The 20,409-nt window shown below is 37.4% G+C and overlaps 2 protein-coding genes across 8 annotated transcripts in view; one reads left to right on the forward strand and one right to left on the reverse strand.

Moving 5' to 3' along the window:
- The first annotated feature begins 11 nt into the window (after nt 1-11).
- PAIP2 (poly(A) binding protein interacting protein 2) lies at nt 12-17,947 on the forward strand. Its single transcript, XM_017673096.3, has 4 exons — nt 12-169; nt 13,317-13,480; nt 14,511-14,690; nt 16,932-17,947. Exons 2-4 carry the CDS (start codon nt 13,343-13,345, stop codon nt 16,986-16,988), a joined length of 375 nt encoding a protein of 124 aa, XP_017528585.1. The 5' UTR covers nt 12-169; nt 13,317-13,342; the 3' UTR covers nt 16,989-17,947.
- Nucleotides 15,878-20,409, reverse strand: part of SLC23A1 (solute carrier family 23 member 1) — a 14,125-nt gene continuing 9,593 nt past the window's right edge. For 5 of the 7 annotated variants that reach the window (XM_073221765.1, XM_073221766.1, XM_073221767.1 and 2 more), the window contains 2 exons: nt 19,776-20,042; nt 15,878-16,460 (listed from right to left, as the gene is read on the reverse strand). In XM_073221765.1, coding sequence (XP_073077866.1) covers nt 19,795-20,042 — 248 coding nt within the window. In that variant the 3' untranslated portion in view covers nt 15,878-16,460; nt 19,776-19,794. Of the gene's footprint in view, nt 16,461-19,775; nt 20,043-20,409 lie in introns of those variants that run through there. The other 2 variants (XR_012125117.1, XR_012125119.1) reach the window with 2 other exon arrangements.

Raw genomic sequence — 20,409 nt, forward strand, 5'->3', positions numbered from 1 at the left:
GGGGCCGACGGCGGCGGAAGTGAAGTCACTTCCGGGCTGGGGTGTTTGTTTGGACTGGAGAAGGGAGGCGGCGGGCGAAGCGCGCGTCGAGTGGGGGAGCGGCATTGCCTGTGGAGATCCGCGGAGGCCGACCGGATTTACTGGCTGCCGTCCCGCTGCCGTGCACTGGGTGAGGGGTTCTTTCGGGTGGAGCGGCGAGAAGGGTGCGGCGGCCCTGGCGGTCGAGGGGCAGCACCTCGGCGACGGCTGAGAGGCCTAGCGGGCCCCCCGGGTTGTTGGCCACCAAGCCCCGTATTGTCTCCTTTATTCCTTAACTCTTTCAGCAGTCTGAGGGATGAACTTGGACCGACCTAGTCTTTCTTCTCTTGAGAAATGGCCGTCGCTTTTTTTCTCATTGTCATTATTATTTATGATTTGGATCTCGCAGCACTCTATCCGGGTCTTCCGTGGTGCGCGCGAGGGTTGCCGGGATAGCACTTTTTCTCTTGTTCCCCCGTCCCTCCAGGCCCTTCACCACCCTCCTGTACCCTTTTCTTCGGCCCCCCACTGCCGCCTCGGCAACAAAGCTCATTGTTTCTCCGTACTTTACGCTTGCGCGTCGCCACGCGCAGCACCTACTTGCTGCGCGTGCGCGCTCCTCCCTAGGCTGGGGTGGGGGAAGAGACGGGCGGAGGGACTGGTGGGCAGGCGAGCGTCCTAGGGGAGTATTCTGCAACTGTCCATAGGCCAGTACCTTTCTGATCCCCTTTTTCTCGTTTTTTTTTGCTTTCCCCTACCCCAAAATTACAATGTGTCCCGTGATCGGGATGGGAGGACCTTTGGGGTACTGGGAACTCCCTGTTTTAGGGGTTTTTGAGCCTGATGAATTTTAAGGTTCCATCCAACTCAGATTCTTTGATTCTTGTCCTCTTTTAATTTCAGTCTTCTACTCTGTGCTGATTGTCTACTACTACCGAAAATATATGGCTTCTGGTGAAGATACTTAAAACATTTGTTGGAGCAACCGTAGTATTTTCCAGTGATTCCAAAAAGGGGCCTTTTCTGTTTCCTTTTACTGTCTTTCCTTGATTTTGCCATCCCATCAGCTCACAGAAACCGCAAACTCTAGAAAGAATTTGGCTTCCAGTTTCCCGTGGGACAAGTTCTAACAGCTGACATTTATTTCAGCAGAAGACAAATTCCCATTTTGTGTGTGCCGGATCATCTTGTCCTGCACCCTGGTGGCAAGATTTTTCATAAATTGCATTTGAGCAATTGATCAGGTGTTGGTTTGCGATTTATCAAATAGCCTTTCAGATGTCATCCTTACAGGGAACAGGGTCTCTATATAAAGATTTCTAATGAGATTTCCAGTGTTTGCTGGTTTGTGCTTCTGTTTTCGGCTTGTAAAAGAGGATATTTGAAGCGAATTAGCCTGTTTATGCTCCCTGTTAATTGTAAACTTGAGCAGTTTTTGTTCTCACAAATATAAGTGTCTATGACAAAGTCTATTTGTTTATTAAGGGATAGGATTTAGGCATGGAGGCTTACTGTAATGGTTAATGGCTTGGGATCTTGGTCGTTTTTATTACAGCATAATGCATATTGCTTCTTAAGACCTCAAATCGAGTTAGGTAATCTCTACTCTGAGCTTTTCCTTCAATAAGCACTCTATGCCTTATTCAGGTTTACCCCTTTATGACTAGAGAGTAATGCTCCAGTTGTATTAGAAAATATAAACATTTGTAAAATGTCTGTTAGCACAACAATTTTATGGATTTCGTGGGAGATGAAAGAAGGTGGAAAATAAAGCTCCTACCCCCTTCCTTTTGTGCTTTTACATACTGTAATTTACATACTATTTTCATATTCATTATCATAACCTGTGAAATAGAGTAAGTTTTATCTTACCTATTTTGAAGTTGGGGAAATAGAAGCTTGAGAGATTTTTTAAATTTTATTAGGGACATACTTTTGTAGCATTTAATAATGCCAGGTGTTGTTCTAAGCGCTTGTACAAGTAATCTTAAGTGTCTCTAGGCAGTAAGTATTACTGTAAAAGATAACAAGAGATGTGAAGTTAACTTGCCCAATGTTATACAGCTAGTAACAGCTGGAATTGAAATCCAAGTAGTCCAGAGATTGATTATATGCTCTTTACCATTATACTGTGCTGCCCAAGATTTAGTGACATAGCTAGGATCCTGCAAGTAGTTAGTGGCATATTTGGCATTTGAACTCAGTACAAGATTAAAGTTGTCCAAGTTACTGCCTTTACGATCTGGACCTCCCCACACACGCTTTAATAGTTTGCGTTCGATACAGCCTAAGGTTCAGTTCCATTAACTCAAAAAATTTTTTTTCTTAAGTTTTCTCACTGGAGCAGTGCTGTCCAGTAAGGATCCTTGAGTACATGTGTTTTTGAGCACTTGAAGTGTGAAGTTCATCTCATCTAAATTTTTAATTGTGTTGAACTTTAAATTCAAGTAGCCACAAGTAGCTAGTGTTTGCCACTTTGGACTTGTGGGTTTAGAGGTTTGAATTGCCTCTGTTTCTCATTTTTTATGTCAGTTTTTATAAATAAGAATGGTGTTTTTTGGTGTAGGGGAGGTCATGGGGAAGACAGTGTAGCACAGAGAAGACGTAGTGACTCTGGCATCTTACTACACCGATGGACAGTGACTTCAATGGGGCATGGGTGGGACTTGATAATACGGGTAAATGCAGTAACCACAATGTTTTTCATGTGAAACCTTCATAAGAGTGTATATCAATGATACCTTAATTTAAAAAAAGGATGATGTTTCTGATGTGCTTAGAGCTTTCATCAGTAGTGATGATAGGTAGTGCTTAGCCATCCTTACTCATTGTTCTACCCTTGTTACATTACCACAGAGATTTGGGTTATAGCCTTTGGGATTTTTCTGTGACATTGTTCGTTCCTACAGATTTTTACTTTTTACCTTTCTCTAGCAACCTTTAATTGCCTGTTTAATAAGCACCAAGATAGATGATACTATTATGTAACAGGCTCTGTGCCTAGATACTCCTATTACCCATTTTACAGATGAGGAGCCTGAGACAGAGCACAGATGTAATTCCCTATGAGACAAATTCTCAGACTGGGTCAAATAATCCAACTATTATAATAGACTTTAGTACACCACTTTCGGCATTAGATCAAATAAAAAAGATTGCTTTCCTATGAGTTCCAGAACCCATACTTTTAAATAACTTTCCTATGGGTTCCAGAACCCATGCTTTTAATCATTACTTTATACTGCCAAACAATAAAAAAAAAAACACCTCGATGCTGTTCACAAACTTCTGAGTGGAAAACAGGCTGATACAAAATTTCTTTTTTCCTCTCTCACTAACTGCTAATGAAGAGAGAACAGTTATTATAAAATATATATACACATATATTGCAAATAAGGTTAAAGAGTCACAGTAGTTCAAAGTAGAGTCCAGTGAAATTAGAAAAAGTTGTGTCTGTGGACTTAGATTAATGAAAGAGAAGAGAATTCTTAAGAGGTGAAACTAGGGGGGAAGTTTCTAAAACTTAAAAGATTTTCACAGTTTAAAATTTGGTAGAGAATATAAAAGAATAGACACTGCTGGAAACCAGTATATGTGGAGGCATTTCAGGAGGAGAAAAACAGCTGAAGATAAGAGTTTGTAGATTGAAAGTGCCAGGCAGCATTAATAGGAGAAAACTGCTCTTACCTAACCAAAATCTGGTGAAATTCCTGACTTGTAAATATTAGGTTGTCAGCTAAACAGGCTATTTACAAAAGAAGTAAAACTTAGTTTCCTACAACAATGAAAGCTGGAATATTTGTAGATTATTGACAGAAAGGACAGAAGTCTAAATCTGTCCCACTTAATATGAGTATTAAAATTTGAAGGGAAAAGACAGTTTGAGATAATGCAATGGTTTAGAAATATATATCCACAGGAAACGTTTTGAAAAAATATTAGACCAAAACAAAGGTGTCAAGTTAGGGGAAGATAATGAATAAAGGAAACAATGATGAGCAGTGATAAAATGTAAGATGACAATATGAATTGTAAGTGTTCAATTAAAAATTATTTTGAAAGATTGTACTATAAAGGAAAAACCTAATAGTTTGGATCTAAAAGTGCTAAGTTATTTCCAAAAAACTCAGGAGGAGGGTGGGGTGGGTGGATAAGTGAAATCATTCTAAAGGTCTTGCCTTGTCTGGGACCAGGGATTGGGTTGAGTATACTGAAGAAGGAAAAGCATTCTAAATGTCTTGAATTGGTTGGTGGTGTATAGAGTATATTTCTAATTGAAAGGAAGCTAAGCTATTTAATTTCACAATAGATGGAAGTCAAGTGGTTATGCTGTACACTTTAAATTTATATAATGCTAATGTCAATTACATCTCAAACTAGAAGAAAAAAAATCTGAGATTCCTCAGTAGTTTGTAAGTTACAGAAAATAAATCATATTTAAAAACATGTATTTAAAGTAAAAAAGCACTAGAGGAATAGAATGTAAAAAAAAAAACCTCAGAAAAGTAAACGTGAAATTATAATGGAAAACATAAAACCAAACATCATTTGTCAAAAATGTAATTCCTTATGAGACAAATTCTCAGACTGGGTCAAATAATTCAACTATTATAATAGAAGACTTTAGTATACCACTTTCAGCACTTCATCAAATAAAAAAGATCAACCTAATATATATATCTTAAAAATAAAAATTACACATTTTTCTCTTTAGGCCCCAAGGAACATTTTCCAAAAATCAGTCACTGTTGTGTCTGCACACAAAACGGTAATCCCCCAAAGTGAAGGTTTTTCTGGCTGCATTTTATAGCATAATAAAATAAAACCAGAAATCAGGGCATCAAAAGGTAATCAAATAATGATTGTCAACTTAAAAAAACAAAGTGGAAATTGGCTGAAATTAAGTAGAGAAGAGGGGAAAACTGTGAGAAAACTTAAATAAGTAAAAGATAAAACCAAAAGGAGGGGTACTGTTCATTACAGTTGAGCTTTTTAATAGGTAGTCATTCAGAACTCAAAAGAAAAATATCTCTAGCCACCTAGTTATCCCTGTAGGCAACCATTATTCTCAGTTGTTTTAACAGCTCTCATTGAGCTATAATGAACATACCATGCAGTTCATCCATTTAAAGTGTACAGTAAAATGGTTCTTAGTATATTCACAAAGTTGTACGTCCATCACCACAACCAATTTTAGAACAATTTCATTAACCCAGAAAGAAGCCCTGTACTCTTTAGCTATCATACAATTAGGTGGTCTTTTGTGACTGACTTTTCACTTAGCATAATGTTTTCGTTGTTCATCCATAATACATTATGTATCAGCTATTTATTTTTATTGTTGAATAATCTGTAGTTTGGACATACCACATTGTATTTATCCATTTAACAGCTGGTGGACCTTTGGGTTAGGTTCACTTTTTGGCTATTAAAAATAATACTGCTGTGAACATCTGTGTACAAGTTTTTGTGTAGTCATGTTTTCATTTCTCTTGGATACGTACCTAGGAGTGGAATTGCTGGGTTTTATGGTAATTCCATATTTAATCTTTTGAGGAACTGCCAGGCTTTTTTCCAAAACAGCTGCCTCATTAACATTCCCACCCGCAGTGATTGAGGGTTCCAATTTCTCTGTATCTTCTTTAATACCTATTATCTGTCTTTTTTATTATAGCCATTCTGGTCTAAAGTGGTATCTCATTGTGCTTTTGATTTGCATTTCCTTCATGGTTAATGACGTTGAGCATTTTTTTCATTGTAGTGGCCATTTGTATGGCCTTTGGAGAACTATCAATTCAGGTCCTTTGCCCATTTTTAAGGAATTGTATTATTGAACTGTAAGAGTTCTTTATGTATTCTAGATACAACTACCTTATACATGATTTGCTTTTCAGTTTCTTTACTATCTTTTCAGAGATTCTATGCATTTGGAAGCCATGAGCACACACAGATACTCCTTTTCTACATATATGAAGTTACAGAAGGAAACCTTTTATCTTCCAGCTCTTCTATCTATATCATATTTTCTGCCAGACCAGTTACATTTTTATTTATGTTGTGATTTCTGTATTTGTCTCCTTTCCAAATCTGCTCTGTAGTTTTTATACTTTGCTCTTCTCTGAAGATACTTTCAAGCTTGCTGTGTAATCATTTGCTTTGTCATCTGTGCTATATAATCCAATACCTGAAGTCTGGTATAGATAAGGTTATGCTTTCTTTTTTTTTTGAGAGGGCATCTCTCATATTTATTGATCAAATGGTTGTTAACAACAATAAAATTCTGTATAGGGGACTCAATGCACAATCATTAATCAACCCCAAGCCTAATTCTCAACAGTCTCCAATCTTCTGAAGCATAACGAACAAGTTCTTACATGGTGAACAAGTTCTTACCTAGTGAACAAGTTCTTACATGGTGAACAGTGCAAGGGCAGTCATCACGGAAACTTTCGGTTTTGATCACGCATCATGAACTATAAACAATCAAGTCAGATATGATTATTCGTATGCTTTTTTATTTTATTTTTTTAACAAGAGAAAAACAAAAGTTTAATAACATGTATACCTCCTCTCCACATGGAAGAGACCCAGGAAAACTAAGTGATTCCTGATCATGCTTTCTGTAAATTGCGCTGCTTTGCTCATTGTGTGTGTTTTTTTTCTTTCTGGATTTGGCTATCCTTCATAATATTCTTAATAGCCCTTAAAAAATTATTTATGGAGGGCCATAAGGCCCAGAATGAAGATTTCTTCCTCTCAAGGAGTTTTTGATTTGCTTTTACCAGGCACTGGGGGCACTACTAATTCAGGACCACTTCATACTCCGTTCATGACTTGGGATGTCTGGGACCTCCCAGATGATGAGGATTTATTTCTTCTTTCCACAGGAGGACCAAGCCATAGTCATAGTGTCTGTGTCTTCTCCCAGTTTTCCCTTTGATTTGCTTAGTGGGGAGTGCGGGTTATGTTTTGGTTCACCCTTATCCTGAACATACAACCCTTTAGGGAACAATCTCCTATTTAGTTTCCCACCTTGACTTAAGTGCCTTTTCCCCCATGAAGCATCCCAGGAATAAAACATAAAGAAATATGAAATAATACATAAGGGTATTAACATTGATGGCCTCTGGGTAGGATTAGAGCTGGAGAAGAAAAAAATTTCTATGTTTAGACCTGTTTTGTACATCTAACTTGTATTTTCTTTTTTACATAATGTTTACTTTGTACATAAATTTATTTTACTTAATGCTTCCTTTTCTGGCACAATATCCTAACTGTACAAACACCCGTTATCTAAAAGTTTTAAAATGATTATTGAAAATGCTATAAGGTGTTTTACTTGTTACTACTACTGTTACTGTTTTACTACTTTGTGATTTTTCATTTAGGGAAATCTTATTACTTGTATTCTAACAATTACTAAATATATTAAACTATTGTTCTGAGTATTACTGTATTATTTCAGAAATCCTTTGCATGAGATTAATGTTAAAAGTTAAAATTTTTAAATTTCTGATAATTTTTGGATTTAAAGAATAATAAACACGGTTTGAAGTACACAGTGAACATTAAAAAGCTGAAGAGAAATTACTGGCTTTCTCAGTTCATTTTGGCCAGTTTTTAAAGTGGGTCAGATTGAACATGAGCAAAGATGAGATAGCAGCAGATTGGTATGGTTTAGTTTCCAGATTGTTTTTTACTGTATTTGTTAAGTCAGTGTCTACTTTGTGCCCCTCAAACATCACTCAAGGAAAGTAAGTGCTTTTGTTGGGTTTCCAGCATTTCCTCTTAAGTTTTTATTGTTTTTGTTCTGAAAAAAAGCTTTTCCCCCAGCTAAAGGAGGCTAACATACAGATTTGAGATCATTGAATCTTGGGAGTCTTACAGCTGTTTGTTTCTTACCTCCAAATGGGATGATACACCTCAGCTATACAGTTACTCTGGGGATTACAACTAACATCTTTAAACTAATACCAACTTAGTCTTAAGAGTATACCAAAATTTAGCTCCTATATAGCTATGTGTCCTCCATCCTCCCTTTATGTTGTCACAAAATACATCTTTGTGCATGTGTGTCCATTAACATAGATAATATACTTATTCTGTGTGTTTGTCTTAAATCATATGAGGAACAAGAGGACTTGTAAGTAAAATAAAAAACATTATTGCTGAGTTTTGTCTTTACCTATGTAGTTACTTTTACCAGTGTTTTATTTCTTTGGATGGATTCAAGTTAATAAATAGTGTTCTTTTGTTTCAGCCTGAAAGGTTCAGTTTAGCTTTAGCTTTAGGACAGGTCTTCTAGTGACCAGCTCTGAGAATGTCTTAATTTCTCCTTCATTTTTGAAAGAAGGTTTTTGCTGGATATAGAATTCTTGGTGCACAGGTTTTTCTTTCAGCACAACTTTTCTTTCAGTTGTCCTACTGACTTCTGGCCTCTGGTTTCTGATGTGAAATTAGCCATTACTCTTATTAAGGCTCCTTTGTGTGTGATGACTCACTTATTATTTTGAGGATACTCTTTGTCTTAAAATAATTTGGTTATAATGTAGATCAGAGTGAATCAGTTTGAGTTTATCCTCCTTGGAGTTCATCATTCTTGGATGTACAGAGAAACATTTACAGATTTCATCGAGTTTGGGGGGCTTGAGGCCATTATTACTTCCGATATTCTTTCTGACCCTTTGTTTTCTCCTCCTGAGACTACCGTTATGCATATGTTGGTGTATTTGCTGGTGTCTTAATGGTCTCTGAAGTTCTGTTGATTCCTCCTTATTTTCTCTTCTGCTCCTTAAGCCAAATAAATCTTAGTTGACTTATCTTGAAGTTTGCCTACTCTCCCTGCTGAAATCTGCAGTAAACCCTCTAGTGAATTCTTCATTTCAGTTATTGTACTTTTAACTCCAAAATTTCTACTTGGTTTCTTTTTATAATTTCTATTGATATTCTCCATTTGATGAGGCATCGTTTTTAGGGTTTCCATTACTTTTTGAACATATTTTAAATACTGATATAAAGTCTTTTGTTCAGTAAGTGCAGTGTCTGGGCTTCCTCAAAGGAGGTTTCAGTTAGTCTCTTTTTTTCCCTGTGTATAGGCTATACTTTCTTATTTCTTTGCAAGCCTGATACTTTTTATTGAAACCAGACATTTTTAATATTATGATGTAGCAACTCCAGAAATCAGGTTCTTCATTCTCCCCAGAGTTGTTTAGTGACTTTTCTAAACTAATTTTGTGAAAGTTTGTGTGTGGCCATGAAGTCTCTGTTCATTAGCTTAGTGGTCAGCTTGTTATTTAAAAGAGATTTCCTGAACTACCTGTAAGTAAAAAACAAAACTCTCCAGTCTGTGCAGTTGGGCTCTTATGTATGTTGAGGCACATCTTCAACACTCAGGCAGCTGACAACTCTTTTTTAGCTTTCACTTTATGTGTAGAGCCTGAAGGTCAACCAGAGGTGAGAATGTAGGACCTTCTCAGGTCTCCTCTGAGCATATTCCTAGCGCTGGACATGCCCACAGCTTTCTGGGTTTCCCAGAATATGCAGGAGCTTTTTGATGCCCTTATTCCCAAAGCATCTCCATCACCAGTCTTTCTTCCCAGGCTTTTTGTTTTGCCTATTGTTTGCCCCAACAAATGCCAGTCAAACATTTTAAAATAGTATATTTTATGATATTGAACTATATGTTCAATTCTTAAAAATAAAACACACAAAGGATGTACTACAAAGAGTGGTGTGTCCGTGCCTCATATCGAAATTACCGAGTATCATAATTGTTCCAAGTGGTAAAAATACCTCAAGATAAATGCTGGGCATAGAAGCCACAGGGCATAAATCTGCAAAGAAGTAAAAAGCTAACCTTTTCAAACAATATTGCTTCTCTCTCACTTACCAACTTTACATTTCCCTGTATGGCCCCGGAAGATGACTGGTTAGCCAGAGACGGGTAAGATTCCTCAAGGGAGGAACAACCTAAGACAGGCACAGTCGCAGGGGGGCCATCAGGTGAGAAACTGGGATCAACAGAGGTGAGGCTCAGAACCTCACCCCCGCTGTTTTGAGAGAAATCTGCATCCGTGGATGTTTTGTTGCCCTTGTCTAGCTTGGATTAATACTTAGTCTATAGGCACAGACCTGATCATCTACATTGCCCTTGCATCTACCTACCACTTCAGCATTTTATTAAAAATAATAATAATAATAATAATAATAAGGGAGAAATGTGGGATTCACATATAAATCAAGTATAAAAATCAAACAAATATTCATATTTGACCTGATTGTTTATAGTTCATGATGCGTGATCAAAACTGAAAGTTTCTGTGATGACTGCCCTTCACTGTTCACCATGTAAGAATTTATTCACTATGTAAGAATTTGTTCACCATGTAAGAACTTGTTCGTTATGCTTCAGAAGATTGGAGACTGTTGAGAGTTGGGCTTGGTGTGGATTAATGATTGTGCATTGAGTCCCCTATACAGAATTTTATTGTTGTTAACAACCATTTGATCAATAAATATGAGAGAGGCCCTCTCAAAAAAAAAAAAAAAAAAGAGTGGTGTGTGGTCCACACAGGGAAGGCAGTATAGCACAGAAGGCAAGTAGTGACTATTTTAATGGGGTATGTGGTGGGGACTTGATGATGGGAGGAATCTAGTAACCATAATGTTGCTCATGTAATTGTATGTTAGTGATACCAAATTTTTAAAAAAGAGTGTCATCCAAGAAAGGTTAAAAACAGGTCACAGAAGAAAATTAAAAATCTGATGCATTACCTTGTTTGGTATCTGTAGGTCTGTCGATATTCTGAAAGTAAATTATCCTTAGTTCTCTGGTTTTCACTTGGTTATCTGTAGCCAGAAGTCTGGTCAACAGTTGTTAGTCAACAACTATCAAAGGTATAAGATCAGTGACCAGGCTCCAGTTATTCTTACTGACTTCAGTTATTATTTGTTCCCCAAATATTGCTCGACAAATTAATTTCATTTAACTGTCCTTTATAGACTCTTTCACTGGGATCGCACAGGTTGTTTGATGAGTTGTGATAATGGGCAAAAAGCTGGCTTTAGGGCCTTGTCAAATGTAAGGATTCAGCCCTTTTTTGCCAAGCACTGTTTATATTTCACAGGAATACCTTGGAGATACTGCAAGTTCGGTTCTAGACTGCCACAATAAAACAAATATTGAAATAAAGAGAGTCAAATGAGGTTTTTGTTTTCCCTGTGAATAAAAGTTACATTCACACTATACTGTAGTCTGTTCAGTGTACAGTAGGATTGTCTTAACAATAAATGTATGTACATTAATTTAAAAATACTTTATTGCTTCAAACCACTAACCACCATCTGAGGTTTCAGCAAGTTGTAATCACTGATCACTATAATAAATATAATAATAATGAAAAAGTTCAGAATATTGTGAGAATTATCAAAATGTGACACAGAGACAAGAAGTGAGCAAATGCTGTTGGAAAAGTGGCAAATAGACTTGCTTGTGCAGGGTGGCCAAAAACCTTTAATTTGTAAAAATTTGTAGTATCTACAAAGCACAGTAAGATGAGGTATGCCTGTATTTGTTACTGGTTGGCGTCAAACAAGGAGAAAGGGAGTCCCTTGGGATCCCAAACTCCAGAATTTGCTCGGGCAAATTTTTCATTGTTTATACAAGGTTGTGCTCATAAAATGCATGGAAAATACTTTTTTCTTAAAAAAAAAAAAGATTGTATTTCTATATAGATATACTTTAGTCTCTAAAGCATATTAAAAACCAGTTAGAAGTATTTCTAGATGGACATGTCTCATGCATGTAGTTGCAACTTAACTATTCAGTTCCATTTGAATATTGACTATCCTGTGCTCTGCTAAACATTAATTTGTTGCTGTTTTTAACTAAAGATAAAAGTCACTTGTTTATAGAAAGGTAGGATTTAATGGATACAAGTTGGGATAAGATACATGTTGGGAATATAATAATGAAAAACTGTTATATAAACTGGGGTTTCTTTGAACATGGTTGAACGATTGGTTCGTATACAGTGAAGAAAGTTCCATCTAGTTGTAAGGCAGGATTGACCCCTGCTTTTCATAATATTGGAGGCTAATCTAAAATGTAATTCTTGTTTAAAGATGAGCTTAGAATGGTTGTAGCCTGATACATAGATTACTTGATTTTCTTTAGAGGAACAGATTGTTCTTTAGTCAAAACTTGTTATCAAAATAAAGGGCTTTATTTCCTCCAAGATTAATGATAAATAAAAATAACAAAGATGCTAACTGTTTTCTGTCTTGACTGCTTTCACAGTGCCTCAGTTTTGTGACTCAAATTATGTTTTCTTTCTCCCCACACCCTAGCATATAAACCTCATAGGCCGTCTCTGCCTCTCTTTCATATATATATACAACAAAGATCAGAAGATCACAGTAATTTTTAGTTGAGGACTTATGAACTAAAAATATCTCCATTATGATGTTACTGTCCTTACTATTCAGTATTTGAGAAAATACCTGTGTGTGTCAGTATAAAATCAATCCCCTTTACCCAATTTAGAGACTAAATTCATATTATATAAACCACTATGAATTTGTATCATACTATGTCCCCTTAAGGATAAGTCCATAAGATGAATTTAAAGGGTCAAACAACATACATAGAGCAATTCTCTCCCCAAACCTTAACCCAAGGGAAAAATTATTTCTAGTAGGTTTCAGTTTTAGTGTTTTACCTGATTATGGTAACTTCAGAGTAAGAATGCCTGCAGGTTTTTTTTGACAGCTATGGTGTTTCTTTCCTTTGGCACAAGTCACACTACCATTTGAATTTATGTACAAGTGACTCCTATTTTATGTAAACCCGTTTTTAGCAATTCAGACTTAATGAATTGGTAGAATATTGTAAAATCTGCAACTTTATGCTTTGAACTTTTAGCCTGCAATAATACCAAAGGCGCTTGATGACTTGAGTCTTCAGACCATGCTTGTTTTATAAAGCAAGGGATATCCAATATAAGAAGAAAAAATTGGATGGTTTGAAGATTCCATTTAAACAGTTGATTACCTTCATTGCCTTATCAGGAAACATTAGATGAGTCTAGGTTGTTTTCGGCTATTAAACATTAAAATCATTTGGGAAAAAAGTGAATCTTCGTACTAGCTCAATTTATCACGTGCAGTAATGTATCACATGCATCTAACACCTAACGAGGATGCCTGGTAGAGCATCTGTTACCAGGCTGAAAGAATGGTTCTTGCTCACCAAGAACTGAAAGAATGACTGACTAAATTAACTCTATTATTCTTCCAAGGTTAAAAACGACAACTAGCGCCAACCATGAAAGACCCTAGTCGCAGCAGTACTAGCCCAAGCATCATCAATGAAGATGTGATTATTAACGGTCATTCGCATGAAGATGACAATCCGTTTGCAGAGTACATGTGGATGGAAAATGAAGAGGAATTCAACAGACAAGTTAGTTCTGTGTTCAAACATGCTCCTTTACATAGCCTATAATAGCCAAATATGTAACTGTACTTGTCCCTGAAGTGTGTTTTTTATCTGGTGTTATATATGAAACAAGGGTTTATGTGCCACCACTCCTTATTGGATGCTGATTACTGCCAGGTTTAACTGCTCATTGAAATGATTCAGCTTTTCAGAGTGCCACCCCAGAGAAAACTGATTCAGAAGGACTAGAGTGGGACCTGGGAAACTTGTTTTTTAAAAATTCCAAGATAGTTCCAGTGAGCGGTTAGGTTTGAGAACCACTGCCTTACACCAGTCAGATTGCTTGCTTGTAGTGCAGGTCAGAATAGGAATCAGGAGCAGAGGGGCACAGGTACTAGGGTGCAGACTTGTGAGGTTTTTCACCTGAGGTTCTCAATCTGATCAGCCTGAAAATCTTATGCCACTGTTCTCTTTAGAGAATTCTCATATATTGACAAATGTTGTCTTTTATTGCCATCCATATTTCATGAATCTGTTCCCATCTTCCATCTACTTTCTTCCTGATAATGGCTTTGGTAAATCAAGAGCCAGCTTGATTTCACCACATCCAAAGATGGATATTTTAAGAGTAAAATAGTGTGATCTTGTTCAGTGAGAATCAGTCGGGTTGTTTTTGTTTAATTACCAGTGCCCTGACTGTATGCTCTGAAGATCTCTTTTTTTCCCAATCATATTTGGGTAGGTTTAGGGTTTGTATAGTTTTAAAGTAGTACAAGTAATTCTGATATGCATTCCTCAATAAGAGCACTCCTTTATTTGTTACTTCTTCCCTGCCACCCTCAGTGGAAAAAAGAATATTCTAAGACAAAGACACAGCAAAACTCTAAACAGATCTTCCCAGGTCTTATGGTGAACATTTTTTTTCCCCTCAGTACAGAAGCAGAGGAGACGGTACAATACTGAGTTTTAAAGTGGTTTAGTTCAACGTATTTTAAGCCTTCCCTAGTGATGTCTTATCAAGTGTACTATAAATTATCCTCTATTATAAATCCAGATAGAAGAGGAGTTATGGGAAGAAGAATTTATTGAACGCTGTTTCCAAGAAATGCTGGAAGAAGAAGAAGAACATGAATGGTTTATTCCAGCTCGAGATCTCCCACAAACTATGGACCAAATCCAAGATCAATTCAATGACCTTGTTATCAGCGATGGCTCTTCTCTGGAAGATCTTGTGGTAAAAAGTTATTTTTCATCTTTTTAAAACCTAGTTCATCTTTCCCATAGGTGGAAAAGTCAACAGCCATCTGTTTAAGAAGAGTTCTGCATCTCTTCCCCTTCAGAAATTGTGCTGCTGCTTAACTATGGAAGCAGAGGCCTCCCAGTATTACTTATGACGTGGAGTGACTTCTGGCAACACTCCGGAGCTAGTCTGAGACCAATAACAGATTTCTTGTCACTGCTGTTAATTTGATAAGTATACCAAGGATACTTCAGTGTCTTAAAAGTGTTAATCCAAAAAGAGTACACAGTATGTCCTTGTGACTTGTCTATACAAAAGTAGCTTAATGGAGAGGTATTGCTCTTTAATTTTATCTTAAATATTTGGTGAAATATACAAATTTTTATCTGAAAGGTAAAAATTTGGAGATTTTCCTTGAGTCACCTTAATTCGATTTGGAACTGTGACTTAATAAGGACTCAAACTCTTGACAGAGAAAGAACACAAGCCTATTTGCATTTTTAGTTACTCTCAGTATCTCATTGCTGGTGGCATATTTGTAGTGAAAAGTTTTTTCAGGAATTGTGATAACTAAGCATCAGTGCTAGAGTAGATAACCTGATGAGTCCTTCACTAAAATTAAAATAAAATAATTTAAAGTCATAATGTTAACTTTTATGCCCATATTGATAATCTGTAGTTGCTTTTACAAGGTAGTTCTCTGGAATTTACCCCAGACTCTGAAGTATTTTTGCAGTTGTCTGTGGTTTACTTTGCAGTGATTTCTTAACCTGGCTGTACATGGTAATTACCTAGGAACCATTAAAAACAAAAATAAGTCCCTCAGCTTAATCCAAACCTGCATATCAATCATCTAGGCATGTTAATTTGTTTAAAAATATTCCCGAGGATACTGCCAGCCTGTCCTATTAGACATTTGGAAACCATTTTTCTAAAGGACTGTGTAGACACACTGAAATTCACATCATGGTATATAGCCTTTGTTGCAGTAAATGACAGCAACGCAATTGAGCAGATGTGTGATCTGAGTAATATGTTGGGATGTGCTTGCTTATGACTACATTAGTCACTCCACAGATAATCCTGATTGCACTAATGAGTAAAGCCCTTTGCTGGGCATAATATATAACTTTAATCTGGACCCAGTATAATTCCATTGTCTAGAAACTGGTCTGTTTGACTCTATTTTAGATTACTTTAATTCCTTTTCATTCTTTTGTAGTTGCCAAACAATTGCACCAAACAATTACACTTCTTAAAGTTGAGACATACATTTCCCTTGAGAGAAAGGAGAATATGTCCTGTCCAAGGAAATAGTTGTATATGAATTATAAAACTAAGGTTTTATTATTACTCCAACATTTCTGATATGCTTTGGTCTTGAAATAAGTGATGCAGGGGGGCTTGGATTCAATCTGAAAAGCCGGCCAGCGTGCCTTCATTTCAGGCCCTGGAATCCGAACTGGTTTCTTTCTCTTGTTATCAGCTTGGATTCCAAGATGTGGTAGAGGAAATTTTCCAGCCATTGCCTATATGCTGACATGTCTGCTTAGGAAATTAAAAATTTAGAGATGCAGAATAATGGTGGTGCACGTCTCTTAAGAGGCTTTGGCCCATTCTTCCACTGTCTGATGTAAAAACAGTCCCAGATAGAGTGACTTACTTAGGCTTACATAGGAAGGAAGTCAGGGGCAGAGCTGGGATTCCAACTTAGGTCTTCTTACTCCCCATGTAGTTTTCTTTTCCTGTTATATACCGTGCTTCCTGTGGGAATTAGAATACAGCAGTTGTAGAAAGACAAGGCCATATTTTTACTGAGGATCATAAAGTAAAATTATTCCGTAAACAATTCTCCAGTCACTGTAGTAATTTTCACAGAATATTGTTTAAAGAAAGTCAAGTATCATAGTTAAAATGAACAGAGTTCCTTGTTCTGTGACACTCCTTTAGTTTATGTGAACTTAGGGGTTTCTGGTTACACTAAGCAAACTGAATTTTAGTTCCAGTTTCTCATTAGCAAGTTGATAAATTTTGGTATACTGTATAGATAACTTCAAACTGGTTCTTCCATTTTCCTAACATAGGTTTTTTTGGGTTAAGTTTAACCTTACAATCTGAGTTTGCTTTTGTCATTTATTTTTTGGAAATGTTTTTGCATGTGGATCTAGGTTGATTGCTTCTGAGTATCTGACGCCATCTGTTAATGAACTTGCTTTTTATGTACTTATTTTCCAGGTCAAGAGCAATCTGAATCCAAATGCAAAGGAGTTTGTTCCTGGGGTGAAGTACTAAAATATTTGAGTAGACGGGGCCCTCTTTTGGTGGATGTAGCACAATTTCCACACTGTGAAGGCAGTATTAGAAGACTTAATTGTAAAAGCTCTCTCTTGTCACTGTGTTACACTTATGCATTGCCAAAGTTTTGTTAGTCTTGCATGCTTAATAAAAGTGCTGAGACTGTTATTAAGTAAAAAGCTGTCAAACATTTACTGAAAATAGAATTGGCCCCGTGGCTTGATGTGAAGACAGTGAGGAAAGAGGCACCAGTCAAGTTGTGATAAAGCATCAAATTAAATGAACTGGAAATCTTAGTGAATTGTCTTTTTTGGAGGCTAAACTGGTCCCTTAGGGTTATGTAACACTTGTTAATGTCTGAACTTTTACTGAGTTAGATTTAAATTCTAGTTGTTGAGCAAATTTCTCAGTTCAGACTTAAATTTGCATTTGTCCCCCATCAAAAAGAATCTTTTTCTGCAGAAGGCTTGTTAAATAATTTGAAATTATTTAAATAATTCATAAGTATGTCTCTGGTTACCAGGATACAGTAGTGATCAGATGAGAACCAGTCCAGGCTTTTATGGTACATTATCATCTAAGAAATACTGAATTCTCCTAATTTTAAATCTGAGGAAGTATGTGATTTGAGAATTGCATCATCTTCTGAGGAGTCACTGCATCTTAGCTATGCCTTGGTGAAGTCTAACATTTGACCAACCTGTAATCCAACTGAACAAAGAAATTGTAACATGATTTGAGTGGTGTTTTCCTTGCTTTGTTAACCATCACTACAATAGTCTGCAGCACAATTTTTCTTTTAACAAAGCTAGAACAGTTTTGGCTTCTTAAACTTCATATTTGGGTAGGTTAAGCTGCCATACGTGTTCAGTGTGAATAGTGTTTAAGTTGAAAATATTGTAAAAAAATTATATTTTTTCAAAAATATTTAAAAAAATAAATAATAGTAGAACTGAGCTATTGGTTGTGTTTACTGGTGCTGGAATGCAGACTCTCCAGTCGTGATCGATACTTATTTTAGTGTGGGCTCAGTACTTGAGGACAACCCTGCTGGCAAGATTTTCTTAGCAGACTTTTTAGATTCCGTACTGCTATACAAGTATCTGTCCAAAATACAGCATTAGCTGTGCAGCGTTGGTGGTATGTAATGAGCATAGCTGTCTTCTAAAATGCAGCATTAAAATAAACCCTGTTTCCCTCTCCATGATCCATCTTGATCACCTCAGGCTGCACAGTCAGGGCAATTATAGACAACCATGTGGAGAAACTTTAGGGCTGACCAGTATCATAGTGACCTTACTCCATTGGCTTCTGCCCTTCACAGGCCATTCATTGTCTGATTGAACTGGTTTTCTATTTTGATTATCCTGGACCTTCCCCTCTTCCCCTCTCACAACTTATTTGTAATATGTTTATGGCTCATCTTTATTTGAGATAGGCTGTCACCCAACTAGCAACCTTTCCTCATCCCACATACAGTTCTGCCTCATGGCCCTACTCAGTTGTTGATAATATCCTGTGCTTGAGCTTTGTTGGGCTCAAGATGAAGAAGGCCATGTAGTCAGTTCTGCCACATTGTCCTTGCAGGATGGGCAGTGGGGGTGGGGTGAGGTGGGGGGGCTTTGGTGTGAGCAGTTGTGCTCCAGTATTTTTAATAGCTATCGTAACAAACTAATCAGGTGTTTTGTTTTTTAAGAACCTGAAACAGATGCTGCTGCTTGGCACTCTTTCTTTTTGGAGCCACAGTACAACTGATGCCCTCTGTTCTCTAATAGTCCAGATCAAGTGGCACATCAGACTGCCATATATATATGGTTTACAGTCGTTTCTCTCTGAGCTCAGACAGCTCAGACAAATTATCATAGTGCAGTGTAATTGCAGATTATCAACTTGAGGTAGAGAAGGCAGGTAACCTAATGGTTAAGAGCAAAGACTAGCTGTACTTCCTGGTGTGAGTCCAGTGATCATGGGCAAGTAAACAACTTTTCTTTGCCTTTTGTTTCTACCTCTTTAAAATAGTAGTAATAACAGTATCTCAGGATTTTGTGATTAGTTAATATACATCAAGCACTTAAGATAGTCCCTGGCACATAGAAAGTTCTATTTAAGTTATTAGTACTATTAAGGAGTCATCTAGACTAAACTCTCATTTTGTTGGGACTTGTCTGTTTGAGGGAACTTACATATTAAAGCTACTAGAGGGCCGGACATCCGTATTCTGAGTACAGGTGGTAAGTTTCAGAGAATCAGCTACTCCATTTTGAAGCTCTTGGGACAATTTACTGACCCCATCAGGATCTAAATGACATAGTTTTGGGGTAACTGAAGTCATTCTGTTTTTATCCTATGACCACAGTTGAAACAAGTCAACTTACATGAGAAGACTTTGCTTTTCTTGTGCTCTTTGTCAGTGTTTCTCCACCTTTTCCATTCATATAATGTTAACTTGTTGAGCATACTGGAATGCAAGGATGAGGCTGTGGCTGGGATTCATGGCTCCTGGGCTCCACTGACTCACTTTCCACCCAGATACCCAGAAGGCCAAAGGGGTCCATGTTTCAGCATACTTGTGACCTCTTAGTAGTCCCCCGGTGGGAAGTTCACGCACTATGAAATGGCTAAGGAGTTCACTCAAAATTCATATATTTTTTTACCCAGTCTACCTTCCCCTTGAAGACACTAAAACAAGTCACAAAAAGAGTGTGGCTTTCCTTCAGTTAAAGCACAGGAATGTTGTGATTTGTCAGTCCTCCCCCAAAGCCGTAGACTTAACACAGGTCCTACCTTTCCTGGAAGTAATTTTTCAGACCTTGGTGCACACAGATACAGTTTCTATATTTTCTGGAGTATCTTCTGGAACTGGAAGCTGGTTTTTTGGCCTTGAAGAAAATCCTTTGAAGACTGGGCAGATAGGAATGTATTTCAGAAAGGCAATCCTTTGTACCACGCTCATCCCAAAGGGGAAGTCATAGCTCTTGAGGCCAGCAGACATCTCACTGTTGGCATGGGCCCCAGCTTTCCACTGTGTCAGACCTCGCTCCTCTGGGCTCCCTGGAGGGGGACAGTGGGATCACTTACAGGACCAGCACCTCTGCTACCTCACCTTCCCATAACCTAGTCCTGAAACTGACTTCTGAACTCAGCGTCAGTGTCTCGATTCTCACATGTCTTCTCGTCCTAAGAAGTTGAATCTATGATTTCTCATCTCCTAACTTGGCCAGAGCTCTAGGGAACCCTACAGGATATTGGCCTGGGTTTAACACAGACTTGTGACAGCATAAATCTAATGAAAAGTGTAAGCAGCCTAGACAAAGAATCCTATGAATAGTGCAAACCAAATGTGTCCCAAAGTCTCAGAGGGCACTGGGGAGGGAGGGAGGGCTGGAATCCTCGGGAAGACTTCTTGGAGGAGATTGTG

Source organism: Manis javanica, chromosome 14, assembly GCF_040802235.1.
Source record: "Manis javanica isolate MJ-LG chromosome 14, MJ_LKY, whole genome shotgun sequence".
NCBI lineage: Eukaryota > Metazoa > Chordata > Mammalia > Pholidota > Manidae > Manis > Manis javanica.

What these genes read in the sequence shown, in the direction of transcription:
- PAIP2 (XM_017673096.3), top strand. Translation starts at nt 13,343, where the DNA reads ATGAAAGACCCTAGTCGCAGCAGTACTAGCCCAAGCATCATCAATGAA. An exon ending in AAGAGGAATTCAACAGACAA is followed by an intron (nt 13,481 to 14,510) that starts GTTAGTTCTGTG and finishes TTATAAATCCAG; the next exon opens with ATAGAAGAGGAGTTATGGGA. An exon ending in CTTCTCTGGAAGATCTTGTG is followed by an intron (nt 14,691 to 16,931) that starts GTAAAAAGTTAT and finishes CTTATTTTCCAG; the next exon opens with GTCAAGAGCAATCTGAATCC.